The 27741-nt window shown below is 36.4% G+C and overlaps 7 protein-coding genes and 1 long non-coding RNA gene across 12 annotated transcripts; 5 read left to right on the forward strand and 3 right to left on the reverse strand.

The window, feature by feature from the left end:
- Positions 1 to 542: 542 nt before the first annotated feature.
- On the forward strand, positions 543 to 2790 carry LOC143463338 (uncharacterized). The gene is made up of 7 exons (XM_076961805.1): positions 543 to 701; positions 896 to 1027; positions 1167 to 1274; positions 1348 to 1644; positions 1940 to 2083; positions 2175 to 2276; positions 2365 to 2790. The coding sequence occupies exons 1-7, from the start codon at positions 650 to 652 to the stop codon at positions 2598 to 2600; spliced, it is 1071 nt and encodes a 356-aa protein (XP_076817920.1). The 5' UTR covers positions 543 to 649; the 3' UTR covers positions 2601 to 2790.
- A 2814-nt stretch (positions 2791 to 5604) lies between these two features.
- LOC143463305 (uncharacterized) lies at positions 5605 to 8026 on the forward strand. Its single transcript, XM_076961765.1, has 7 exons — positions 5605 to 5739; positions 5921 to 6052; positions 6203 to 6310; positions 6384 to 6626; positions 6909 to 7052; positions 7143 to 7244; positions 7333 to 8026. The coding sequence occupies exons 1-7, from the start codon at positions 5688 to 5690 to the stop codon at positions 7521 to 7523; spliced, it is 972 nt and encodes a 323-aa protein (XP_076817880.1). The 5' UTR covers positions 5605 to 5687; the 3' UTR covers positions 7524 to 8026.
- A 701-nt stretch (positions 8027 to 8727) lies between these two features.
- On the forward strand, positions 8728 to 10496 carry LOC143463306 (U-scoloptoxin(05)-Sm1a-like). Its single transcript, XM_076961766.1, has 4 exons — positions 8728 to 9157; positions 9521 to 9646; positions 10027 to 10131; positions 10294 to 10496. Exons 1-4 carry the CDS (start codon positions 9100 to 9102, stop codon positions 10419 to 10421), a joined length of 417 nt encoding a protein of 138 aa, XP_076817881.1. The 5' UTR covers positions 8728 to 9099; the 3' UTR covers positions 10422 to 10496.
- A 285-nt stretch (positions 10497 to 10781) lies between these two features.
- On the forward strand, positions 10782 to 11929 carry LOC143462107 (uncharacterized). The gene has a single exon (XM_076960150.1). The coding sequence runs from the start codon at positions 10782 to 10784 to the stop codon at positions 11778 to 11780; it is 999 nt and encodes a 332-aa protein (XP_076816265.1). The 3' UTR covers positions 11781 to 11929.
- A 1865-nt stretch (positions 11930 to 13794) lies between these two features.
- LOC143462985 (uncharacterized) lies at positions 13795 to 18005 on the forward strand. Of its 4 annotated transcripts, none has more exons than XM_076961324.1 (11): positions 13799 to 13946; positions 14166 to 14237; positions 15025 to 15156; positions 15305 to 15406; positions 15488 to 15730; positions 16009 to 16152; positions 16230 to 16331; positions 16643 to 16789; positions 17079 to 17222; positions 17296 to 17397; positions 17498 to 18005. In XM_076961324.1, the coding sequence occupies exons 2-11, from the start codon at positions 14186 to 14188 to the stop codon at positions 17647 to 17649; spliced, it is 1320 nt and encodes a 439-aa protein (XP_076817439.1). In that variant the 5' UTR covers positions 13799 to 13946; positions 14166 to 14185; the 3' UTR covers positions 17650 to 18005. The 4 variants fall into 4 exon arrangements, with proteins under 4 accessions (XP_076817442.1, XP_076817439.1, XP_076817440.1 ...); XM_076961325.1 differs by having other exon boundaries at positions 14184 to 14237; XM_076961326.1 differs by having other exon boundaries at positions 13804 to 13950; positions 14184 to 14237.
- A 355-nt stretch (positions 18006 to 18360) lies between these two features.
- Positions 18361 to 21201, reverse strand: LOC143462986 (uncharacterized). The gene is made up of 5 exons (XM_076961328.1): positions 21090 to 21201; positions 19694 to 19803; positions 19072 to 19200; positions 18876 to 19001; positions 18361 to 18719 (listed from the first exon to the last, which is right to left on the reverse strand). The coding sequence occupies exons 2-5, from the start codon at positions 19743 to 19745 to the stop codon at positions 18613 to 18615; spliced, it is 414 nt and encodes a 137-aa protein (XP_076817443.1). The 5' UTR covers positions 19746 to 19803; positions 21090 to 21201; the 3' UTR covers positions 18361 to 18612.
- Positions 21202 to 21819: 618 nt separating this feature from the next.
- Positions 21820 to 23618, reverse strand: LOC143462421 (uncharacterized). Its single transcript, XM_076960585.1, has 4 exons — positions 22764 to 23618; positions 22457 to 22585; positions 22210 to 22335; positions 21820 to 22109 (listed from the first exon to the last, which is right to left on the reverse strand). Exons 1-4 carry the CDS (start codon positions 22813 to 22815, stop codon positions 22003 to 22005), a joined length of 414 nt encoding a protein of 137 aa, XP_076816700.1. The 5' UTR covers positions 22816 to 23618; the 3' UTR covers positions 21820 to 22002.
- Positions 23619 to 23909: 291 nt separating this feature from the next.
- LOC143462382 (uncharacterized) lies at positions 23910 to 26187 on the reverse strand. Of its 2 annotated transcripts, XR_013118166.1 has the most exons (5): positions 25557 to 26187; positions 25112 to 25196; positions 24826 to 24954; positions 24576 to 24701; positions 23910 to 24414 (listed from the first exon to the last, which is right to left on the reverse strand). It is a non-coding gene; the product is annotated as an uncharacterized LOC143462382 (long non-coding RNA). The 2 variants fall into 2 exon arrangements; XR_013118165.1 differs by lacking the exon at positions 25557 to 26187 and having other exon boundaries at positions 25112 to 25528.
- Positions 26188 to 27741: the final 1554 nt, after the last annotated feature.

Raw genomic sequence — 27741 nt, forward strand, 5'->3', positions numbered from 1 at the left:
GGGAACGAACTTGGTGTGATATGCATTGGCAGTTACAGATTATACAGTAGTTCCAATTGTGATAAACTATGATAATTGTGCAAAATCCTGAATATAAAATCCTGTACATACATATCACGATTGTGGGCAATGTTTTGTAAAAAACAAAACACGTCCTTAAAGTCAGCTTTTTAACGTTAATATAGGAAATAGTGTCATTTCCAGCGGATGGTATTTTAATCTATCTTTAGCACGTACAACCCTAAGTTGTTTATACTTAATACACGATTTTGCTCAGCTAAAGTTTTCCGTGACTTTGCGCCAGTACCTAACTACTGTGCTAATAAAGATGTTGTTGATAAATCACAGTATTATAAGCGGTGTAGTGTGTGCTGTGTATGACAGACTATAAGACCAGCTCTGCTGTACAGAATAACATCTGGTTAATTAGTTATTACTTATTACTGCATTTAATTAAATGCAAAATCAGTGTATAGGCTACGTATAAATATGTTTCTTCATAGAACTCTCAACAACCGACTTACATAGTTAAATATCTCGATTAATTTTATATTTTGTTTAGGTTGGGTGATATTTCATATTTCTTGATGTTTTTTCGTTTGATTTTCTTGATAAGATTTGAAAGTAACACATCGAACTATCCTCAGCGATGAAACGTCACATTTTTGGAATCATTTTCATCGCCACAACAGCTGTTTCATGTAAGTTGTATAAAAACGTTGGCTTAGATTCCTTGCCTGTCTGTAATGATTGAAAGATTCATTATATACTATACATATATTATATGTTATATACTATATACTATACGATTGAAAAGTTATATCCTAATTCTTAAAGGTTATGAAACCAATTAAAGACATAGCAGAAATATTATTGATGGCCTTCTTTGTACCAGGTGACGCGTTACGTTGTTTCCAATGCGAAATACGCTTTAGTCTGGATTCTCCTGTTGATACATGCATCGGACAAAATGCAACGACATGTCCCGAGGAAGCCAAATTTTGCATTACAAATACCTCAGCGTCAAGTAAGTTACCAGCTACCAGTAGATATATTGCAAGGCTATACGTCACAGCTGAATGTTAAACATATGGGACTGGTCTGTATTCGATTGATGCAAAGTCCAAGAAACGTTTTCTTCAACGTGGTTGTTTTATTGTGGACAGTTGCGTCAACCTCGGATATTCTAGGATGTCACATCGGCAATAATTCGTTCCAAGATTGCAGGTTAGCTGGTGATGATGAGGTTCATTGCAGTGTTACCTGCGACACAGGTGACAGGACATGAGTTGTCTTAAATGTTTTCTGCAGATACTTAAACTAATTGCAACTACGTCACAATAACAGATGGTTGCAACTCGCCATATCCGACGTATGAAGAAGTTCCTCCGCTAGGGCCTGATATCGTTCCACCAATTCCGCGCATTCCGCCATCGTTACCGCCATTTTCGACGGATGTGCAAACCTCGCCGATTGGACCAACTAACGTAATACCACCAGGAGTCGTGCCATCGTTTCAACCCCAGCCACAGCCAGATACAGGTGACATAGGGTTCCTACTAGGAACTGATATAATTCCTCCTCAAACCTCACCGGGAGTTGCACCTCAACCTCAAACCACAGCAGGAATCGAACTCGAAAGAGGTACTTGTTATATGTCTTTCTATGTTATATGTGTTGGCAATATAAGTATTTATGTGTCATATCATTTTACGTCCTTCATTAACAAATCAAAATTGTTTAAAAAGTTGCAACTTTTTTTAAAAGCTGGACCCGCAACTTGCATGAATCAAGCCTTAAACTTGATAACAAACTTTCTTGTTTTCTCCTGCCCAGTGGGACTCTATGGGCTGCTTAGGCATATCTACTGCTTTGTGCTTAATCACCCGACTTCTTATGAATAAACTAGTTAACAGCAATTTTGATATATTAATAACAGCTGTCGGAGAACTTAGCTGTTTCCAATGCTCTATTTTGAACTTCGATACTTTGCCGTTTCCTCTTGATGAATGCGAAGGGGCTTTCCCGCGTCCTTGCCCTGCTACAGAAGACAACTACTGCGTCATAATCACTACAACTGAACGTAACAATGAACAATTATAGTTTTGAACTTTGACACAAGAAATCTCATAGCTTCGATTTGAAGCCTCCTATAACTAAATCTTTATTAACAGCCGGTATAAGTTCGGTGGTACGAGCTTGTGATGCGAATACTTCCATTACGTCATGTTCGACCGTAGGCCAAGTAAGAACATGTGCCGAATACTGCTCTACAGGTAAAAGTCGTGTCTTTGCTTCCATTTAATTCACGATAACATACAAAGCACACAATAAATAACCAAAGCAAAATTATCGCAATAACAGGTGGTTGCAACAGTCTGGAAGGCATAATACAAGAAGCTACAACCGTCTCTGATGCTGGAATGCAAGGCGGTGAAGGTGGCGGTGATGGTTGCGCCGCCAAGAAGGTGCAAATTAGCCATTTTTCTCTGCTCAATATTGTTTTGGATCATGCCACGAGGACATCTGGCGGTAGTGAAACAACTAATGAAGCAAGTTTGTTCAACAAAGTCATCGGTCTTATAAAGAAACTGTTGTGAACAAAATCTGCGCCTGTGTCTTGTTATGAGTTATGTATCAGAGTGTCAGTCATGTAATCAGTGCTAATTGTAAGCTATATGGGTATCGGAGTTTTTTCTTAGTTGTAACTATAACATTCCTGCTATTATATTGTTGTTATCGCTGCTACTATGTTATGCACTTATTACACAACCAAACAAAAAATTTCTTTCTGGTGTCGAACATTTTTCAACAGTTGTAGACTATTTTCAGGGCGCTGAGTCTGAAAAGGGCATTGGCTTTACCGAATTGGCTTTACTTTTTCAATATTCATCTTTTACTATTTTCATTTAATATGATGCTAACCGCTTATATTGGCTTGTTATGGAGTATAGTAAATTCACAATATTGTGATAGAGTTGATATAAAACTATTCCAAAAACAGGATAAACCTCATTTTGATAAGAAAACTATACACCTTGTCATATTTTATCACGCAGATATAGTTATTATAACAACAACAGACGCTTTTTAGACTGATTAATTTCTTACAGCATGACAATTCAAAGAAAAGTCGATAAATTCTCCATTCCAACTACTTGTACTCTGGATCACACTGTTCTTGCTAGCAACGCTACGGTAGGTTATGTGCTTGACAAAGGTTTGATAACTTGTGATTAGCCAAGTCAGTTTACGAATCCTCATCGGCTAGAGGGTAACAGCAGCAGAAATTTTGACTAAATTTGTTACATCTGTGGTGAAAATATAATACAAAAGCAAAAAAAATTCATCACGAAATTTGTCGAACATGCGTCCTTCCATACTTCATTCACGTTTTGCTCTACAAGGTACGTTTTGCTCTACAAGGTACGTTTTGCTCCACAAGGTATGCAAAACCTGTGTAGAAGCGCTGATGTCGATGTAAAAATGGAAATAAAAAAACATGAATTTTGGGGTATGGTGGAGAGAGCCACAAAATCACCACGATGACTGTTATTATTGCATAGGGATGTTGACAGATTTCAAATGTAACAAGAACAAAGGAGAGTATCTTGGCTTGGCGTGACTGAGGTGACCGCTGCACTCTGAAGGCATTCCTGGTCCTGTCGTGGCATAACTGTCAAATTTTTAAGAATCAAAAACTGAAGAACCACATGAGAAGTAATGTAGGGAAGCCAACGGTGGTAGTTGCAACGATCATGACAAAAGGTTTTCAACTTTTATAGCCTACCATTCACTCAAGGAGGACTTAGTCAAATACCACTGCTATTGTTTTCCTGGTTTGAACACTGAAAAATTTTTAGCATACAGTTTTGATGGCCAAACATTCCCAAACTCATAGTAGACTCAAATGTCACCAGAAATATTATATCGATACCAAGCTTGCTGTTCGGCCAGTTATGTCATTGTAGTAAATAACGTCTTGCGAAACAACAAAAAATCTATGTTGAATTAGCATATTGTAAGCTGGACAACTTCCAAGAACTGGGGGAAAATATGAACATCAAAGTACGTTTCCTTCACAGCCACTTCGGTAGATTTACTGAAAAGCTGGGTAATTTATTTGCAAAGAGAAAGTTGACAGGCTTCACCAGGCTACAAGTATCATGAAAGAAAGTTGCCTAGTAACGTGAGACCAACACATGATGGCAAGTTATTGCTGGAACTTCAAACATGGTTGTCCTGATGTCCGCTACACAAAGTAGTTATACAAGCTGTCATTCATAATTAACTAATTTTATCATGTTCTGCCATTTCTTGTGCTACTTTCCCTTTACATTTCACTGATCTTTGCGGTATGAGTAGTGTCTCTTTGCAACAGGTGTGGGCAAACTTTTTGTTGCTGAGCCACTTCGACTCAACAACAAGCACTTCCGGGCCACAATAAGAGTGTTTTGTGGATGTGAACGCCATCATAAGTACAGAAACAATTTAAGCACTGTTAGCAAGCATGGCACAACTAATTAAAAAGCCAAGAAAAATGAACTATGTTTATGCTGATAAAGTTTATTTTACGATGATTATAACTTTCAAATTAAGACTTTGCCTAGCTTACCCTTACTACACGTCCGTATTAAGTTAACACACAAATTATAAAGCACTAAATAATAATCACGTAGGCTTAATACAAAAATACATAAAAAGACATTGGTAAAACTAACAAATTGGTCTGCTGGTTAGCCGGTAAATTAAAAAACCAACCAAGTCGTTATAGGTGCTATACTCAATCACAGCCGAACGTTCCTATGTCAGCATTCATGGTTTATCCGTGGCCTGACTCGTATGTCACACGTGATATGGCTTGCGGAAGCCATAAAGCATTGCTTGATGCACATTTATATATGGCAATGTTTCGTGCAAAAATCCCGTATATACATTTCACGATTGTGGGAAATGCTTTGAAAAGACAAAACGCGTCCCTTTAATTCAGCTTTTCAGCGCCTTTGCACGGAGTTTAATATAAGGAAGTGACGTCATTTCCAGTGGATAGTATTTTAATCTACATTTGACACATACAATACTACGTGCGCAATACTTAAAACACGATTTTGCCCAACAAAAGTTTTCACAAATTTGCGTCAGAACCTCACAACTGTGCTAGTAAAGATGTTGTTCATAAATCGTTCTCAGAAAATGCTTTTCGGCTGAAATACTTGAAATACTTTTGTAATGAAATACTTTTCTGAAAATGTTTCTTAAACGTGTCTAGTAGTCAATCTTTAGAACTCATTTTATAATTTTGAAAACTATTTTTCTTTTTTGGACTGATTGCTAAACGTGAGTAATTAGGTTTACTGAAAAAGTTTTGAAGTGTCAGCCCATAAGACCAGCCTTGCTGTACAGTATAACATCTTCTTAGTTAGTTATTCAGTTAGTTATTACTGTATTTCAATAAAAGCAAAATCAGCACATATGATACATATGCATATGTTTTTTTTCAAAAAACTTTCAACTACCAACTCGCCAAGTTATAATTATAGTTATTTATACTTGCATAATTATATCTATCATTTTATGTTTATATTTTATATTTTGTTTAGGTTTTGTGGTATTTGGTATTTTAGATGTGATTTTTTTTGGATTTTCTTGATAAGATTTGGAAGTAACACATCGAACTATCCTCAACGATGAAACGTCACATTTTTGGAATCATTTTCATCGTCACAACAGCTGTTTCATGTAAGTTGTATAAAAACGTTTGCTTAGATTCCTCGCCTGTCTAATATTCTATATAATAATTGAAAGGTTCATTATATACTTTATATATTATACGATTATAGAGTTATAACTTAATGCTTAAATTATATGAAACCAATTAAATACATAGCAGTGATATTATTGACGGCCTTCCTTGTACCAGGTGACGCGTTACGTTGTTTCCAATGCGAAATACGATCTAGTCTGGATTTTCTTGTTGATACATGCAACGGACAAAATGCAACAACATGTCCCGAGGAAGCCAACTTTTGCATTACAAATACCTCAGCGTCAAGTAAGTAACCAGCTACCAGTAGATATATTGCAAGGCTACACGTCACAACTGAATGTTAAAGCGATAGCAAACATATGGGACTGGTCTGTATTCGATTGATGCAAAGTCCAAGAAACGTTTTCTTCAACGAAATTGTTTTATTGTGGACAGTTGCGTCAACCTCGGATATTCTAGGCTGTCACATCGGCAATAATTCGTTCCAAGATTGCGTACTTGCTGGTGATGATGAGTTGCATTGCAGTGTTATCTGCGACACAGGTGACAGGACATGAGTTGTCTTAAACGTTTTCTGCAGGTACTTAAACTAATCGCAACTACGTCACAATAACAGATGGTTGCAACTCCCCATATCCGACGGATGGAGAATTTCTTTCGCCAGGGCCTGATATCGCTCCACCAATTCCGGCCATTCCGCCTTCGTTACCGCCATTTTTTCCACCGCCATCACCAGATACAGGTGATATAAGGCCTCCTCCTGGAACTGATATAATTCCTTCTCAAATTCCACCGGAAGTGGAAATTCCTCCGGAACTTGAACCTCCTCCACCACCTACGCCAGGAATTGAACCAGACAGTATGTTATATGTCTTTCTATGTGTTTGCAATGTAGATATTTATGTGCGATAAATTTTTGCGTCCTTTATTTCAAATCAAACGTTTAAATAGCGGCAACGTTTTCAAAACCTCGTCCCGCAACTTGCATGAATCAAGCCGTAAACTTGGTAACAAACTTTCTTGTTTTCTCCTGCCCAGTGGGACTCTATGGGCCGCTTAGGCATATCTACTGCTTTGTGCTCAATCACCCGACTTCTTATGAATAAACTAGATAACATAGTTTGTGATATATTGATAACAGATGTCGGAGAACTTAGCTGTTTCCTATGCACTACCTTGAATGTTGATACTTTGCCGTTTCCTCTTGATGAATGCGAAGGGGCTTCCCCGCGTCCTTGCCCTGCTACAGAAGACAACAACTGCGCCATAATCACTTCAACTGAACGTAAGAATAAACAATTATAGTTTTGAACTTTGACACAAAAATCTCATAGCTTCGATTCCAAGTCTTCTATAACTAAATCTTTATTAACAGCTGGTTTTCGTTCGGTGATACGAGCATGTGTTGCGAATATTTCCATTACGTCATGTACGACCGTAGGCCAAGGAAGAGTATGTTCCGAATACTGCTCTACAGGTAAAAGTCGTGTCTTTGCTTCCATTTAATTCACGATAACTTACAAAGCACACAATAAATAACCAAAACAAAATTATCGGAATAACAGATGGTTGCAACAGTCTCGAAGGCATAATACAAGAAGCCACAACTGTCTCTGATGCTGGAACGCAAGGCGGTGTCGGTGGTGGCGGTGGTGACGGTGGCGGCGGCGGTGGTGGCGGTGGCGCCGCCAGGCAAGTGCAAGTCCACCACATAGTTTTGCTCAGTGTTGTCTTTGCTCTCCTTTGCCTATCATGACGACATCCAACTGTATCGCAACAATGAATTAAATACGTTTCCACTACAAAGCCATCGCTCCTCTAAAAAACTATTGTAAACAAAATCTGCGGCTGTGTCTTGTTATGAGTTATATATCAGAGTGCCAGTCATGTAATCAGTGCTAATTATAAGCTATATGTGTATCGGAGTTTTTTCTTTGTTGTAACTATAAAATTCCTGCTATTATATTGCTGTTATTACAGCTACTGTATTACTATTATTAATTTGTTATAATATTATTATCATTATCTTTACCAATATTACTGCACCTTGAATATTATTGTTTTCATAGCATTGTTAACTTGAACATCATAGATTAATAATGTGATCATTGTCTTTAAAAAGCAAACAACATAAAATTAAACAAGAAGTTTCAAAAATATTCTCAAATCATCTTTGATATAACAAACAACTTATCCATTAATTATTGGAAAACGTCATTCTGACGCAACAAACGACAAATAATAAAAGAAATAAGACTAGCATTTTTGTCATATCACAGACAGCAGTCGGGTCATAAGTCATAACAGTTACATGTTTTATCAAGAGAATGCTCTAAAAGTTTTCGTGATGCAAAATCTACTTTTACGGCCACGTCATAAAGCGATTTGTTCGATCTGTGCGTTCAGAGATTCCTTTGAACACAAACAACTTTTGCAGTTGATTAATTTGTTTTTTTTTGCGATGTCAAGTTGTTTTTTATCTTCGAAAATAGGAAAATTCCAAAAGGTTGCTCCATCAAGATCGCTGCTATATCTATGCCATAGAAACATCATATTATCACCAATCGTGATTATATTCTTCTTCTTTACTTTTGTCTGTGTCTCTCATCTTATAGTATAATATAGTTCTTTCGCCATTTTTATTTCCTGGAGCGAAATCTAAAGATACTGTAATTATAACCTACTTGGCCATATTTATACTTAAGTCATGCATTCCCGCTTATCTTAAGATAATTCCCCATTAGAATGAAGACAAGAGTTAAAATAATACAGACCTAAATTTCTGCGAGAACAGAAGGAGATTGTCAACTCATGGAGATGTACATAGGACACAAATCGTCATTTAGGTTTGGAATGCGTAATCCTGCGTTCTTCCGATCACGTTTAATTAATCACAATCATTTCCGTTTTTTATTCAAGGCATTGTATTAGAGTTGCGCAGATGTGAATCTTCACAGTGGAAACCGGTATTGCTGAAACGGATATCCGTGTAGATTATAAGTAAGCTAAAGTGAGTTAACATGTCTTAATCTTAATATGTCTTGTTAATAGTTAATATGTTAACAGTTTGTTAGTATATGGCAAAGTTGATTCGTCAGTGGTCTGTCTTGAATGTTCCCATCAATGTCATCATCGAACAGCAAACGTCACGCGTTTGCAAGTGACGCATATGTGGGTCATTAGTCATCAAACAGGCGCTTAATTAATCTTTAAAATAGAAAAGGTATTTTACCGTTGCCGCAAACTCATTGCAATCAACGGCCTTTCAGGTATGGTAAGAGTTACTTATTTAGAGCACAAAACTGTGTTTGAGCTTCAAATGCAAAACATCTATGAAGAGCAAAATAGTTTTAGCAACGTTTGCAGCGGTTGCTTTGTTCACTTTGAAAGGTGGGTTCTAAAGGTAGAACAAGGTCGTTTGAAATCTGTCGGATTTGCCTATTAATGATAACTTAGCATTGATAAAAGTATGTCGCATGTTTCACAGAGAGTGAAAAGTTAACTTCTTTAAAATAAATTTCTTTAAAACGAAGTTACAGGTTCATCTGTTCTTTCATTGTACTCTTTTGAACAGACTTATACCACGGAATGTATACTATACAGTAACTACAATGCTAACTTATCAATTAGCTATAGTTACGAAATCTTCAAATGGCTAATTCATTCCACGTTAATACTGATACTAATAATAATCGTCTAATTAACTATCTACAGTGAATTCTAAACTGACTGACTCATTTTATGACGTAACAGGTTGCGCTATAAAATGTTATAAGTGTGTGTCGGGAGGCGACGGTGTTGACGGTGATTGCATGAAAATGGGCGCCAAAGATTGCCCAGAAGACTTTAATTACTGCTTGACCACTTCTCTCTTTGTAGGTATGTGAATGACAAATATAGTCCATTCTGTTGCTGTGTAGACAATCGTAAAGAAATATTAAACAGGTCATGTAAGAAGATGTGATCCACAAAGATTAAACGCTCCCGAAAATTTGTTTTTATGCAGCATTCAGTGTTTATATTTCGATTTTGGCTTAAAATTGTTTGAAATTTTTGACATTAAATATGGGCTCTTAAAGAGCTACAAAATATCATTAAGACATAACACTGCCAATTACACCTTGCTTGCCATTTCTACATAAATTCAAAGCTTCTGTAAGTACCAGGTATAAAGGACTACTCACTTATAGCAACCGTGTGACGTCCAATAAGACGATCAAGCTTAATGGTCAAATTTTCTGTATTCTACATGGTCACAGGTCATGAACCGTTTGCTGTTGAACGAAAGTGCGCCTTGAAACCCACAGACAACAAATGTGTTACAACGGAAGCTTTCAAAGAATGTAGTTCAACGTGTGATACTGGTGAGTGGTTTCTCAGATTCTATAGTTTTAAGGAAAAGGTAGTTCTAAATGTAATTGGAAACATAATTTAAATAGCGTTCCATGCTGCCCTAAATGTTCTCTACAAAAATTAGCTAAAAATTCTTTACGTGCGCCTCCAATACGTTCGTGCAATTTTCCTAGATGGCTGCAACCGGCCGAATTCCGCATCAGATGTTGGGCATCCACTCACTCCATCCTTCATCTTGCTTATCTTGACGTCCTTCTGTTTCATAAATTATTATTGGTCTATCGTGTTTGCTGATCAATGAAGCCTAAATGAGGAAACTGTAAAAACTGTAAAAGATCTTACTATTGTGTATACAAAGAGAATAAAAATACCGACAAAATAATTAATTTGTCCTGATGCGATTGTTTAGAGCAGAATGTATCACAATATTCGGTGCAATGGCAATTGTACCAATGCAGTTGGTGTCATGATTTTACAAAAACAATAGATCTGTCGGTCAGTTTCTCGTCGAGTTTATTGCTTCATCAATTGCAAACATGTAGTTGCTGAAATATTTATGACTTTGTGCTGAAGAAGCACCTGCGCGGATTAAGTTAATGTGCTGCATTATTCAGTGCGAAATATTCCAACTGCAGGCAACTGTGTGCTTAGCATTTAGAATATGTCGTCGATAAACTCCGCGGCAAACGCATCCAAAGATACAGCGATCGACGTTCTTCAAAACGAGGTTCAGAACTTAAAGTTCGAAAACAAACAACTGGCAAGACAGCTCCACATAACTCGTTACACAGCCAAGCACAATGCGCAAAAAGCGGTCGGCGATCTTCAAGCTTTCAACATCCAGTTGCAAAAAGACTTGGCAGCCTCTAACAACCGCATCCGTGGTCATGCGAAAAAGATGAAACAATGTGAAAAGGAAGCCATGAAACAAGAGCAACAAATAACTGAAGCAACAGAGTCGATGATGAGAACTGAGATCAAAATATCGGACCTGGAATCGCAGATTACGTCATTAAAACAACGAAACGAAAGCGTCGACGAAAAAGTGAAAAACGCCAGGAAAACTTTAAGCGAAAAACAACGAAAACTGGAGCGTAATAACAGTTGTTGGAAGAAGGAAGAAATTGCAGGAAAAGAGGCTAATGAGGCGATGAAGAAAATATTTGACGACATTGAAAATCTCAAAGTAAAAGAAAAGGATTTGTTAGAAGATTTAAACGATTCAAAGAATCTAAATTTGAAGATAAAAGAAGAAACAAGCCAACTTGAAGACGAACATATAAAGTTGGAGAAACTTTGCGAAGAAAAGAATTCAATGATCGAAAACTTCAAGCTACAAAACAACCTTGCTGAGAAGAAAAACGCCTCGATTTGTGAAAAGCACAGCCTTACATCGACCAAGCTCTCAGCTATGCGAAATCTTTTGGAGTCCGGGCAAAATGATGAAGCGTCCACCCAAACCGAACCGTACACAGGCAGTCCTGCTACTTCAGTCAACGCAAATTTTTCAAGCTTTCAAGAAGGCAACGATCCACGCGGAAGAATTGTGCGGGTCGAAGGTTTAGGCGGAAGTGTCAAGTTCAACCTGGGCAAAAGCTTGGAAATCAGAGCTTCGAGTTACTCACGATACGTCAGCTTAAACTTAAAGGTTAACAAATAGTTTAAATTTCTATTAAACGCTGATCGCCCAACGCTAAACTTGTTGGCGTTTTTGTTTCGCGTTTTTCGATGTTGGCTCATACGTTTCAATACGTTTTCTCGTACGTTCTGAAGGTTTTTAAAGTGAGTTGAATAAATGTAAGTGTTTCACATCGGCTTTCCACGTGCAAGACAAGGTTACAGTCAATGGATTAATTATAAGAAGTCGGTGCAGTTTTAGCTTTTTTACCTACAAACTCACTCACTTTTAAACTCACTCTCGAACGAAACGTTTCTGGTTAATAATCTAATAAACGATTTTGGGTGTCTTTTAGGTACCGAATCCAAATCTGCTACTAGGTTTTTCTATCACGCCTAGATTTTGCATTATTGAAAACGGAATGAAAAATGAATCAGTGCATTTTTATTGCAATGTTCGACGTGTTGTTAAAACAACGCTAGAGGCTGGAACAGCAATTGTTTCTACAAGACTAAAAATTGCCAAAACCTTCATCAAGACTTCATAGCTTGAAGTATGAGCTGTATTGGAGCCTATATGTTACCTCGCTTCGGCGTATTGCCTGCCTTGAGTTATTGTTGGACGAAAACAAATTTTCCTTGGAAAGACGTGAGAGATCTTTTCGTCGTGCAGTCTGTCTATCATGCTGTCATCATCTGTCTATCTGTCTGTCTGTCTGTCTAACAGTTCAGAATCTCTCTTCAAGCTTTGCCACAAGTTCGGATGACTTTTAACGTTTGCTCTTGCACGTTCTGTAGTGAAACAACTGAGCATCGATGGAGTTCGCAGAAACGAAATTGGAAAATGTCAACACGGAATTGGGGATTTTGACCGGCTAGAAAGGTTGTCTGTGACATTCCATGCCTGGGGCTAGAATATGAGATGTCGATGGTGGTGACGGCTCCAATCCACGGCTTTCGGATTTTTAATCCGCTAATTTTCTTGAAACGTCCGACACACATTTCTCCAGTAATTTTCTCATCGGTGCAAACAGATAGGCCTACTCTGCTATATCTGCTCTCTGTTATCAACCACAAGTTATCATGAACATGAACATGAACATGAACACGGTGGTGAGCAACATGTCAATACTGGAATGTATTTCATCGCCTTCATCGCAATTTGGTGAAAGAAAATGATTTGATGAAGTTCGCTGTACGGACAAATATGAGAATACGTTTCACTTCGAGACGTTTTTAATCGGTTTTTAAACATAGTAAAAACGAAATGTTGGTTGAAGCGAGCGCATATGTTACTCTATTGAGGAGGGGGGGGGGGGGGGGGGGCAGCTATTTTTCGTAGTGGGCCACAACGTACAAATGTAACGATGCTGGTCGGGCCAGACAACAGTTAAAAGTGTTTGATTAAATATTTAAAACGTTTTAAAAGATATTTAGAAGATTTAAAAAAAGTTTACTATTTAAAAGAAATAATTTCCTACTTGATGAAGTCTGTGCGGGAGGCGAACCACATAAGTAGGTACCGCGTGCCGCGTTCTGGCCAGCGGGTCGTATATTGGCCGCCTCTGTTTTAGACCCTGTTGTCAAAACATTTTAGCCTTTCTTTCGATGTAATTGTAAACACGGCGCTGTACAAACGTGCTCGCAAAGACCCAAGAGCATTGTGATGTCATAGATCTTTTGTGTTTAAGATTAGAACAATGATAAAAATGTAGTATAATAGTGCTATCATTATTAAGTAGGAGAATGTTTCCAGACTAAAAGCAAAAGTTTAGAAGAAGATGTATTTTAAAAAATTTAGCTGTTTCATTTCACTTTCGGAACACAGAAGTAATTCCTTATAAAGAACGCAGCGATGTGCGTGACTTAGGTGGATTAAAATAAATATTTACTGGAAACAGCTTCACTTCCTAAAAGCTTCTGTGCAAAAGATCACTTCATACACGATCTTGTGCAAATAAATTTTTCAAAAATGTTGCGTGATGACCAAATCACTAATAAACACGTTTTTGCTAAATCTTACTCAGGAAATGCTTTTCGGTGCTATTTAAACGTGTGTAGCAGTAACTTCCCAGTAGCTATTCAATAATTTTGAAAACAGTTTTTCTATGTAAACGAATAACTATTAAACCTTTCCAATTAGGCTTACTGGAAACTTTTCTTAGTAGCAGACAATAGGATCAATCCTGTTGTGTAGGCATAACATCTGGTTGGTTAGTTATTATTATTAGTTATTACTATTAGTTAGTTATTATTTGAAGAAATGCTAAATTAAACGTATTTATCTCTTCAAAAAAGTATAAGTCTCAGAAACCAGCTTACGTGGCTATTGTTAAAGTAATTAACAGTTTATATCTGCTTGAGTTATCTATTATTGTTTGACATTTGATGTTTTTATCTTATTGTTTGATAACATTTACTGTATAAGGGCGTTCTTTGTCTTCAGCGATGAAGCTCCTCGCATTTGGAACTATTCTCATAGCTTCAACTGCTTTCATATGTAAGTTGCATAAAGTTCTTTATTCACATTTCATAGCAACCGATGTGTTCGTTGCTAGCAATACTATTTGTAAAAATAGTATTATACGGTAAATACGCCACTAACGCATTAATATACTTTTCCGGGGTCGCGAGCCAAAGAGCTTGTTGGCACAGGAGTTATTTCCTAAACACCGGTTCTCGTCTTGGAAAACTCTGTTATGTGTAAGGAAAACGTGTCATGGATGGTTTTATTTTTTGTACATGTATTTTGCGACCTAACAACTGGTTAAACAATAAATTTGTTTGAATTTATCGATTTCCATATAACAAATGGCCTATACTTTTTGAAGATTTCCTTAAATTTTAATGTCGATCGTCAAATTCTTGTTCAAAAGGAATTTGCTACTGCCAGTAAATTAGCAGAAGTGTAGGCCTTACAAAATTTATCAAAGTAATCTTGAAGTCGATAGAAAAAGCATCTTTTTCAGCACTCCTGTGAAACTGAGCATGTTGACGTGGGAGTATACTGTAGTTGTCACATGGACTATCTGGGTCTATATGAGGCTGTCTTAATAGTTCATACTGATTAACCACTTAAAGATGTCGATGAAACTTTTTCCCACAATGTGTAATATTAATTTACAAGTAAAATTTGGAATTTTCAGCCTCGGTCTTGCTCACCAAGCGCAGTTAGGCTACATTTAGTCGACAGTTAGGCTGCAATTAGGCTACATTTAGGCCTATGTTTGTGTGTTGTAAAACCAAAGACATGGCAGTAATATTATTGACGGCCCTCTTTGTCGCAGGTGACGCGTTACGTTGTTTCCAATGCGAAATAGGCTTCAGGCAACTGTCAATTTTTGATACGTGCATCGGACAAAATGCCACGTCCTGCCCGGACGAAGCCAGCTTATGCTTTACAAATACCTCAGCGTTGCGTAAGTTTGTCTGCTAATGCAGCCTCAACCGGTAGCCTAAATGTCATAAGACTGTACGTCACAACTGAAATGTAGTGCGCCGGTGACGTAAGACTGATCCGTTTTTAGTTGCAAGGTCCAAGTCAAGTTTTTGTTTTATCGTAAACAGCTGATTCTTTTGTGGAAGCTCGAGGCTGTCACAGCGGCGATGCGTCCCAAGTATGTGCAAACGATGGCGTTGGACTTGTTTGCAACTCTTTCTGCGCTACAGGTAACACAGGGTTGTACGAGTTTTGTTAAATGTTTTCCATAAATACTTTTCAAACTAATCACAAACGTGTTAAAATAACAGATGGTTGTAACTCTCCCTTGTTGGCGGAGTCACAGCTTCCGCCAGCAATACCATCTGCGCCGCTGCTGCCATTATTGCCACCACAAGGTTTTGTGCCGCTGATACCACCGCGACTCATACCACCACCACCAGGGACAGGAGAAATCCAACTCCCAACTGGAACCGATATCATTTCTCTTCCAACTCCGCCAGGAGTGTTACCCCCGCCAAGAATATCACCTACCCCGGGACTTGAACCCGAAAGTAATATTTGTAACGTGTTCGTGTTTGCATTGTAGATAAAGTGCTTATACTTTTGACAACGTTTTGTGAGTTTGATTGAGAACTCATAGGTCAAACACTTTGTCTCCTTTCAAGGCATCAAAGCAGCGGCTTTCAAATATCCAGCTGTAAATTTTGTAATCAACCATCGGGTTGTTTTTTGTTCCGTGTGTGACTCTCCACTTATCTAGGCTGCATTTGCTTAGTGCTTAATCCAGCGAGCATACAAACAAACAACGATGTTGATATATTGATAACAGATGTCGGCGAACTGAGCTGTTTCCAATGCTCTATTGTGAATGTTGATACTTTGCCGTTTTCTCTTGATGAATGTGCAGGGGCTTCCCCGCGTCCTTGCCCTGCATCAGCCGACAACTACTGCGTCATATTCAATTCAACTGAACGTAAGAATAAGTAGAATTATAGCTTTGAAGTATGACGCACAAATTTTACTCAAATCTAACTAGTTGTTTATTAACAGCCGGTATTCATTCGGTGGTACGGGCTTGTGAAGCGAATATTTCCATTACGTCATGTTCGATGGTAGGCGAAGTAACAATATGCGCCGAATACTGCTCTACAGGTAACAAACAAAAAACACGTAACATTTCATATATTCAGAATATAGTAAAATAAAAAATCAGGATAGCAAGCAATCTAGGGTAATTTTAGTTTTTATTTCAGTAAATTAACTTTTAGTTCTATTGTAGAGAAATTGAAAATTAAATTTAACCCTACAGTGCTATCCTGCCTTTTTATTATACTATACATTGATTATTATAGTGAGTCAGCTTCATATATCGAGATAGATTGTTGACTGCGATATAACTAACAAATATAATATAACTAACAATAGCAATATAACTAACCTAAGCAAACATATGATAACAACAGATGGTTGCAACGGTCTCGAAGGCATACAGAATACAACAACCGCCCCTATCATAGGGACGCAACCGCCGTCAGGGACAGGAGGGATAGAGCGTTCAGCCGGAACCGACAAAATCCCTACTCAAAATCCAACGGGACTTGGACCCGAAAGTAATTTTTACAACGAGTCTGCGGGTGTTTGCATTTAGAATGCTCCACATGGTTATTTGATAGTGTTTGCTTAGCGCATGGCAACATTATAGGTTTGTGCAAAGAGTTACTGCTGTCAAAAGCTGATAGGCCTACTTAGGTGTACAGTATTCCGCTTTAAATTTAGTAACTAATTTTCGTGTTGTGTTTGTGACATTTTTTAACTCTACACTTACAGACATCACTTATGCTTAATCCAGTTAAACTCTAAAAACTAGCAAACAAACAGCGTTTGTGACGTTGACAATAGGTAGCAGCGAACTGAGCTGTTTCCAATGCTCGGTTGTGAATATCGATGCTTTGCCGTTTCCTCTTGATGAGTGTACAGGGGCTTCCCCACTTCCTTGCCCTGTTTCAGCGGACAACTACTGCGTCATAATCACTTCAACTGAACGTAAGAATAAATTATAATAGCTTTGAACTTTGGTAAAAATTCGCTTAACTTTCATTCCAAACATTGTTTTAAGCCGGTGTTCATTCGGTGACCCGAACTTGTCGAGAAAACATAATCACGCCGTCATGTTCGACCTTAGGCCAAGTAATGACATGTATCGAACATTGCTCTGCAGGTAGGAGAAAATAATCTTGCAATAACTTACTGTCCACCTATCATGCATCATGCTTAAAAAATGCAGAATAACCAAACAAGCAAAATTATCGCAATAACAGATGGTTGCAACAGTCTCGAAGGCATAATACAGGAAGCTACAATCGCTTCTGACACAGGAACCCAAGGAGGTGGCGGTGGCGCCGCCAGGCAAGTGCGAGTCAGCCACTTTGCTATGGTCAATGTTGTTATAGTTCTTCTTTGCATGCTGTGAGGACATCCAGCGGTAATGAAACAATGAATGAATCATGTTTCTATGACGAAGTCATTGGTCTTGGAAAGGAACTAACACGCACAAAACATAATGCTGCAATTTATCGAAATGTATCAAAGTTATCATCATTGTTATTAATCTTATTGCTGTATTTTCATTGTCTTGTAAATTTTGTCATAACAATGAAGCGCTCACGTGTTGATATTTAAAAACGAGCAACATAACAATAAGAAAATTTAAATTACCAAAAAATATCTAGAACCATCTTATGAAACACGACTTAGCAGACAATGAAGCAAAACAATCTCTGGTACAAAAAAACATGTGATAAAGAATAAAAGAGAAGAAACGAAAAAGTGTTTTCTGTCTTTGAAAGCAGACTACCGCGTCGTGTCAGTTAAAACCTTTATATAAAGTGAATGTTTTAAAAGTAATTATGATGCAATGACCGCTTTTACACTAAATCGCTTTTTTATGCGAGTTGGGAATTAAGACAATCATCGTTTCATCTTTAATTTTTTGTCTCTACCGCCGTGGGGACTTAAACTTAAACTCATAAAATTTTGAAACAAATTAATTAATTATCAGTTGTGTTTTTGCACGTGCAAGTTGCTTATCTTAGAAAACTGAAAAAAATTCAAAGATTTACTTCAAAAATTCTGCTATTTTGCAAATCTAAATTTTTGAGTTGTAAACATAGAACCACATATATGCTGTAAAACACAGGTTTATAAGATATCTATGGTTGTAACGCTGCCATGCGGTTGTAAAGTGCATTCACAAATTAAATTTATATTTACTTTAATTAGGAATTTTGAACACAATATTCTTATGGCTATGTACATCCAAATATTAGCAAGTGCAATAAACAGAAAACATTCAAAGGTATGAAAAGGAGATGATTTCTAATCTCATAAATAATTGCGGTTACGATCGGGGTTAATGTGGTGAGTAAATACGTCATTAGTTGCAAAAAATTATGAGAGAAAGTAACGAAAACGCTGAAAAGAGGAGAATGCTAGACTTGTGTATATTTGCGGATCCTTTGCCATCTGTTATGTTGCATTCATCTGTGACGTAAAATAATGATTTTGAGGAAATAAACATTTTAACAAGAAATAAAGCAGAATAAAAATAACTTATATACAAACAAGTGACGTAAATTTATTGGTCCCGTAACAACGTTTATAGCTTAAGAACGACGCAAACATATTGGATTTGTTTACCTGTTGTACAAGTCTGGGTACATGAAGCTGCGATGCTTTGACCCTGTGGTATTATTGGGCAGATATTTTGTCCTGGTGAAGCCCTGCATCCACGAATAATAGTTGTTCCTTGGTAACCGGTAGTTGCTGGATTATAAAACAGAAGGATAAAAGATTTCAGCCCTTCGAATATCTTTTAAAACCACAGCAATTTCACCTGAATAAGCTGCGCTCACAAAGCAGTAGTCCTGGCCATTCGGACAATCTTCAATTTTGTCTTCAGTGCAAGAACTTGTAATAGAATCTGCGTTGATGATTCCGCACTGATAACACCTCAGTGAACTACCTAATCAGTAGGGACAAAAAGGTTTCGTTTTGTAACAAATAACAAGCTGACTACGTCAAGTCAATATATATTTTAACTACAGTGTTACAAAAACTTAAAGTGAATACCTAGCGCAAAGACAGTGAATACCTCACTTTTCGATGGATAGGCGATTATAGTTACACTCGATGCTTATTTTCAGCATAGAATTATGGCAGTGCATGTAGGCCTACCAGTGAAGCATTACCGGTACCGGACTAGGCTAACGACAACGACAAAGACTGACTGCAGAAAATTGTAAGCTATAGTAGGCTATAGCTTAGCACCTAACATTCACAAGCAAATGCTTCAACTGGAATGCAGGCGACGATCGTTACGTGTTTTAGTACAGCTAAGACCACTTATTGACAGCTTTAAGGTTTAGGACTTTAGGTCAACTTGTTTTTGGACTCGCCCCTCACTTGAGTAAATATCGTTATGAAACTCGATCAAAATACAACGGTTATATACTTACACAAAGGTAGCAGGAGGGTAACAAGGATGGTGGCAAAATGAAAGGTCTTCATGATCAGTGAGCAAAACCAAACGGTCGATGTTCTTAAAATGATTTGCGACTTATAAAATCTAGATACAAAAAGAAAGAATACAATATTAATATTTCTTCAGGGAATGATTCTCACCTTGAACTAACTTGGCTCGTCAATCTATTTCTTATAGTGATCGCCTCCGCGTATAACTATACTGTTGTTGTCGTATAGAAGTCATTGCGTTTATATAGAATTCGTTTCAAAAAAATCCAAAAAACAAGTTTAATAGCTTCCCTATTTTGAGTTATGTTATAGCCTTACTTAACGACATAACCTGTTATAGTGGTTTATACGTTTCAATTAGTCATAACCAGGCTTCGTTTAGTCATCATCTGTTTGTCATCGGCAAACGTTTATTTCAATAGATTTCATTCAAACAATATTTATGGTATAATTTTTCAAACTAAAGTGGTAAACTCGCTGCTTCCCACTGTACAGATAGTTTCCATAAAATTAAACGAATTGGATTTTACGGAAACTTCTGTGACGTCATATATAAGCCAAACGAGGAAAGTTACAAGGGAGAAATGAGTTGTCGATTTAGCGCACGTTTAAAAAATCACGATCAAATACTGTTCTGACAAACAACATAAATGTCCAATTTTTAGCTTGGGCGGATTCCGATTTTCACTGAAGTGTAAGTGTATAATGAGTTGTAACTCGTTGGAAGGTTTAATATAAACTGGTTTGCGAACTCAATTCAACCCACTGACGATTCAGCTCAGGACCAGTAAACCCAGGATGATTCAACCCACAGATGTTGGCTGGGTCGTTCTGGGTTGAACTGTCCGTGGGTTGAATCGAAGCCCAGCGTCGAATCAAGTAACTTGTTAAGACGGAATTATGAGCTTCTGTAAAAAATCCTTGTCTTGGTTCTTCTTATTTTTCTGCCACTGTTTAATATTGCACAAGCTTGTGATAGAAATATTGTTGTGGAATAGTAAATCTGCGAGCCCTTCTCACCGATTAATAAGTCGTGAAAGATGATAAATTGAGCCGGTATGATTACCTAAACGGCTTCATATTCTTACCACATATATCTTTCGTTTTTCGAGGCCAAACGAGGCCTATACTAAGCTGAGCATGAAGCAAATATAATTCAATCCCGGCGTTCTAAGGTCGATTTTTAACTGTGTCTTTGCATACCTGCTTTTACGAGTACAGTGGTAAAAACTAATTAATTAAATTGATACTAAATCCACCCGATAAGTTTGCAATGACCCGGAATGTTGAGAAAAACAGGCACTCAGCAGATACAGCGAACGAGTTAAAAAAAGACATATTTAATTTTTTTATTCGTAAACACAATTGTACTGCGGTAGCCTTTTTGTTGTCTCCAGGCAAAGGAAGGCGAGCGGGTAAAGTGCGGCCTTCAAGCCACGTGCGGTTCTTTTGAGAGCTTTGTGCGACAGTTTGGCAATTTCATCATTTGCTTGCTACAAGAAAATCATCAAGCACAGTGCTGGAAAAGGCGTTTAGGTTAACAGAAAAATACCTAAAAATTTAAGTTATTATTTTGCTACCATTAGTTATTACTGGTATATTTGAAGTTGGAGATTATCGAAAAGGTTGATTTTAAAGTTATAACTAAAGATTTATGCTACTGTTTACTATAATTTTGAGTGTAATGGCTGGCCAGAGTAGTTTTAAGAATAAGCTTCATTTTTTGAGAAATATCTTAACCAACACCATACAAACCAACTCCAACCATAATTGAATATTGTTTGGTATATTACGTGTTGGTTATAGCTGAAAAATCCATTTTTTAATAACTTTTTGTTTGGGTTAACACTTTCAACTGACAAAGCTGCCTGTGCTTGTAGTTTGTCTTATTTATTTTTCCACCTGATGCTTGAAATTTGCTTTTATGACAGCGTGAACCACCCAGTAACTCAGGATAGATGGAGCTATAGAACAGCAGCAGATGTACCAGCAAATGTTTATGACTCAATTTTTTTTCTAAACATAAATTTGTGGGTCACGTATCATCGCAAGCTTTGATTGGGATTGGCCTAAAACTAACAATATTCATAAACTAAAATGCTGTCATGAATGTGTTTGCAAAAATTTATTAAAGTGACAACTATATAGGCCCTACATGACTGGGATTATATAATATACGTTAAGTGAAGACCATTCCGAATTAGGAAAAAGCATAGAGCTTAGATTATGATGTTATCAAAATGTTTCAGAAATCATTAATTCATTTTATGAAGTCTATTTCATTAACACGCCGTTAGTTGCAAATAATCATCACAGAAAGCAGAGTAAACGACAGGAAAAGGAGGATGTTAGCTTGATGCATAGCTATAGAACCATTTCCATCCGTTTTGTTGCATTCGTCTGTAATTCAATGCATTGATTTCAGAGTATAATACAATAGAGTACATTTCAAAAACACTTAAAACTACAAACGGTTAATTGATACACCGAACAATTTTACCTGTTGTACAGGTCTGGGTGCATAAGGTTGCGATGCTTTCACCCTGTGGTATTATTGGGCAGATATTTTGTCCTCGCGTGGCCCTACATCCACGAGAAATAGTTGTTCCTTGGTAACCGGTAGTTGCTGAAACATTGAAAAAAAGATGAAAACTTAAACGCTTTTAGATTTGTTATAGAAGGGTAATAAACAAAATATCTCATGAAAACATTTGCCAACTAAAGTATAATACAGCGAGACAACTTACCTAAATAAGCTGCGCTCACAAAGCAGTAGTTTAGGCCGTCTGAACATTGCGCGATTTCGCTTTCGCTACAAGCTATGCTAATGTTTTGGGCATTGAGGATTGTGCAACTATAACACCTCAATGAGCTACCTATATACGCCAGGATATTAGTAATCAAGATAAATGTTTATTTATACAAGACCAAAGCTACCAGTAATGCAATCTAATTGCTTCATTTTTTTAAGCATGTTTGTAAATAGCTGATAACGATACAGTTTACAACGACAGAAATTAAACAAGTGCAAGAATATACTAATCGTATACTTACACAAAGGCATAAAAAGTGTGAAAAGTGTGATGGCAATTTGAAAGGTTTTCATGATTACACTAAAAATACCGCGTTAGTCAACTTTTATAAGATTTAGGTTTCTAAAACTATAATAAAAATAAAATATTTTACTCATTCATACGTGATATTATACCTGCACAAACAAACTGCTCTATAGTAGATACATCAGTTTCATATAGAACAAAGCCAAAGTTCATAGAACTTGAATTTAAAGTATGTAAAAATCTCTTGATCCATGTCTGTACTTTTTATTTTTCAAGAAACTATTTCTTTTTATAAAAACGTGACATGTTGGGATTTTTGCGAAACTTGTCATCTTTTGAAAATCTCACTTGAAACTTGGACTAAACAGCAGAGAAAAAATTAGCCCAGAAACGAAATCATCCGTTCCAACTACATTGACTTAACAATTCTCTCGCTTTAATATACGAAGATATAGGTTAAAGTACAAGTCCGACATAATGATGTTGCCAGTAATAAATTGTTGAACGACATAATAAATTGTTCTACATAGATGAAGTTTATAACTTCTGATGGAAATTTGTTTTGTTAACCATTAGACAATTATTGTTTACAAATCCTGTTGAACCCTGTAAGGCAATTTCTATTCAGTACTGTGCTGAGCTCTATTCAGTACCCATAGATTTGATCATGAACTGTAAGTCCCTTTGCGTAAATTGTTCTCAAACCAAACTGCTTTACTTTCTACCTTTCCGCTTTCATAAAAATATTACTAAACGCTGCAGATCCGATCAGGCATTGTTCCGTTTTGCGCATTCCTTTGACCTGACTGCAACCAAGATGTTGTCTTCAAGGCTGCTGCTGATGTTCTTCGAAGTGTACGAATGGGGCGTTATTCTTAAACATAACTTGCGTGGGCAGCTTCCCACCACACTTGCTTGATCAAGTGTTAAATTGCCTATGATTAACCAAGCGAAAGGTATTTTGCAACGTTTAACGAAACCTTGTGCCGATGGTTTTTAAAACAGAGAGTTAGTTTTATTATCGTTGCCAAACACCTGTGCGTCATCGCTAAAATGGTTCGGTTTTTGATTTGTGGTAGCAAACGTTAGTTTACGACTTGTATCGACAATTAAGCAGTAACAGGAACAAAACAATCTTAAAAACTGGAAATATAATTTTTATTATGATCGAGTTAATGCAAATCTAAACTTTTTACAAATATCATACGGTTGCAACTAATCCATAAAACTTAAAACTAACAAAGTTTATAAATTGCCTATGCTCTTATAAAAATGCAGGCGAATATATTTTAAAAATAAAAATACGTGTACAGTATATACACAGTATAACTATAGAATTGTATAACGCACATTATTTATTAGCCATTGTTGTTACAAAACTAGCTTGGTGCGAACGTTTTTGTCTTTTCACAACAATAAGGCTGAATTAACTCTCAAATGACAAGTAAACAAAATTTAATCATTCAACAATAAAAAGCCAAAAGAAATTATTCCTAATCTCAAAAACCATTTTAGCTAAAAATGCCAGTTCATTTACAGATCGTTTCGAAGAACAATCAAAGAAAATAGCGAAAACGCCGAAAAGAAAAGAATGTTAGACTTGTGCACGTTTGCAGATCCTTTGCCGTCCGTTTTATTGCATTCGTCTATAATTCAATGAATAGATTTTAGAGTTATGTTAAATTTAAAAAACAAATATCTATAAAACATTTCACTTAAATATATTGGGCCCGAAACAATCTGTTATTTTTTAACTTTTAAGTATAAACGATTTACATATAGATGTACCAAAGTCTAACGATTTTACCTGTGGTACAGGTCTGGGTGCATGAGGTTGCGATGCTTTGACCCTGTGGTATTATAGGGCAGATATTTTGTCCTCGCGTGGCGCTACATCCACGAGAAATAGTTGTTCCTTGGTAACCGGTAGTTGCTGAAGCATTGAAAAAAAGATGAAAACTTGAGCGTTTTTAGATTTGATTTAATTGAAGAACAAACAAGACATCAGATCAAAACTTATCTAAACTAATGTGAAGTAATACAACGAAGCAATTTACCTGAATAAGATGCCCTCACGAAGCAAAAGTTCTGGCCGTCTGGGCATTGCGTGATGTCACCGTCACTGCAAGTGACGTTGATTTATTGGGCCGAGAGGGTTGTGCATTTATAACACCTCAAAGAGTTACCTACACCGAAATAAGGTGAGTTATATACATTATTTTTTCGTTTTGCAATTAGAAAAATAACATTATCTAATGGTAAGTGAATATTTGCTTTATGAAAAGTTGAAGTAAATTAACAACCACAGTCATAAACTTTCAGCAAATATAAGTAAATACTTACATAAAGGCAACAAAATTGTGCAAATTGCGATGACAATACAAAACGTCTTCATAATTAATCTGTTAATAATTCACGCCACAAAACCCTATAAAAATAGAGATTTTTAAAGTTAAAAAGTGTGTTAATTTTTGCATACATCTTACCTTATGGAACTTATAGTCGAATATTAACAGGGGTTATTAATAAATTTGTAGTTGTACAGTAGCAGGTAGTACAGAGATATTATAATTTATCAGTACCTGACTTGAAATGTTTAGATTATATGTGTCAAAATATTTTGTAGTAACCATAGTAACCATAGTAACCATTTACACTCTAGGACTCTAGTTAATTATAGCTAAGCCATACTATAGTATCAGATAACGATTACAACCATAGTCTAGCGGCAGCATTAAGAGCTAACGTTTTAACAGGAAATAAATTATTTCAAAAACGTGGGAGTAACCTGCAACCATTTCCGGAAAGTACAGTCATCTCTCGTGATACATGAGTCATGCAACAGAAATACACCGAAAAGTTTACAAATTTGCATGACGCACAAATCTATGATTCACGACGAGGTCTTTCATCGTCGAACGTAAATATTTTTCTGTTACATCCTGTATAATTGAAGTATGGCAAAGCTAAGGTAAATTGGATATTGATATGATATTGTCAACAACAACTGACAATCAAAAGTAAAGATCGAGCAGGAGTTAAACCTCATATCTATAGGATGAAGGCCTACACCACATATGTGTAGTAATGTATATATCTATAATGATTTATCGGTAACTAAATTCTACTCTAGCTTTGTAAGTGAACAACTGACTTCGTATAATAGGCTATTTTTCAATATAATCCAAACAACATTGTAATCTTTATAAGTTCCTATACTAATAGCCTGCCCCCTTACAAGCTGAGCCAATTAGTTCCCAGTAGTATTGAACCTTTATGCTACGCTTTTACCTGAAGTAAATGATAAGAAAACATTTATTGACTGTCTTATCAGCTAACTGGTTCATGGCTACACTGACAGTGAACCATTTACAATTAGATTCCAGTACAAAGAACTAGACGTACTTATACTGCTGGAAGAAATATTTGTTTTTATAAATGTGTACCCTGTGGGCATTACTAAGAAACTATATCGTTATCTCATGTGATACCTAAGTCACGCAAACTAAGAAAGCAGTCAATATGACGCAACCGATTTAAAAAACGTGTAGGATATGACGTATGCTTAACTTTGATTCGCAACGAATTCTTCTATTGGTAAACACAATTGTTTTAGTATCACAATAACCTACAGGCCAATAACCCCATGTGCCCAATGACATAGCTGAGATTCTATTGATGTCTATGTCATATGATATGATGTCTATGTCATATCGTTTAACGACGTTTAAAAGTGATCACTGTAGGCTACGTTCGATTCTTTTTCAAAACAACATTGAGGTGAAGTTTCTAGTAACTCGGCTCTAAGTGTCTTAAGCTTGGTCACACATTTTACTAACAGTAGGCTATAATTTTCTTACAGAGTTTCTTAATTTATCTAGACACGAACTTCGTCTTTTAAACTAAAGTTTACTGAAAAATGCAAAATTAACTTTTTTTTACTCAAATTAACAATGGAATCGGACTTTACTTCTGGAACTGTGAATATTGTTGTACAATTTTATGCATGTTGCATTCAAAATCAGCACGACAAAAAGTTTATTGAGCTTATATGAACAAGAATAATTCTCATCTTTGAGTTGTCTGATACTAGAATTTTTAACTTTCTGGAAAAAAAGATCTCTACTGATTGTTTTATAAAGGGTTTCCTAAATAAAAATTTAGCATAATTTTTTTTTAATCTTACCGATTTTGATTTATATTTGTAGAACCACAGTTATTAATTTTCAGTTAAACGCAATGTGTGTGCCATTATTTAATTCAAACAATTTACAGAACGTCTTGTAAATAATGCAAAGACATTAGGTGGGCCAAGTTTATAAAACTGCTAAACACTTACCGAGCATATAATTTACCACCAGTGAATATTGGGTAAGCCGAAGTTTTTATTTGAACGTTTATGTCTTAAATACTTTTAATACTGTTTTCTCGAAGCTTGCTAGTAGCTTATATACACTTGAGACTCTTAGAATTAGATGCAGTAAGCGTAATGGTTTCTTGATAATATCACAATTAATTCTTTCTCATAATTATCTCAGAATTAAAGATAAGTATTATGTATAAACAGTACTTAATCAGTTTTTTTATTGTTCATATTTTTGATCGTAAATTTTTATGTATGAGCCCACCATAGCAGCCTAATGTTTTCGTGCTGTCCTATTTTGCTGTTTTACGAAGGAAGTGTTTAATCTTAGTAGGCTATTTGTCAAGAAAGGCTTATAATTACAAGTCACGCTGGACATTTATTTGTTAAATCGTCAATTAATAGCAGCTAAGGATTTCAAATAATCTTACACACAAAATTGAAAAATAACACTGAATTTTGCGCAAAATAAAAACTAAATTGTTATTTTTGTTTTGGTGCAAAGTAGCGAGGTCGCAACGCTCGTATCCTAGCCCGGATCTCTTTGAGGCCTGAAAAACACTCATGTTTACGAAACATAAACATACATTGCTATAAAATGTTGTTTGTC

The sequence above is a fragment of the Clavelina lepadiformis genome, chromosome 6, assembly GCF_947623445.1.
Source record: "Clavelina lepadiformis chromosome 6, kaClaLepa1.1, whole genome shotgun sequence".
In the NCBI taxonomy this organism is placed as follows: Eukaryota; Metazoa; Chordata; class Ascidiacea; order Aplousobranchia; family Clavelinidae; genus Clavelina; species Clavelina lepadiformis.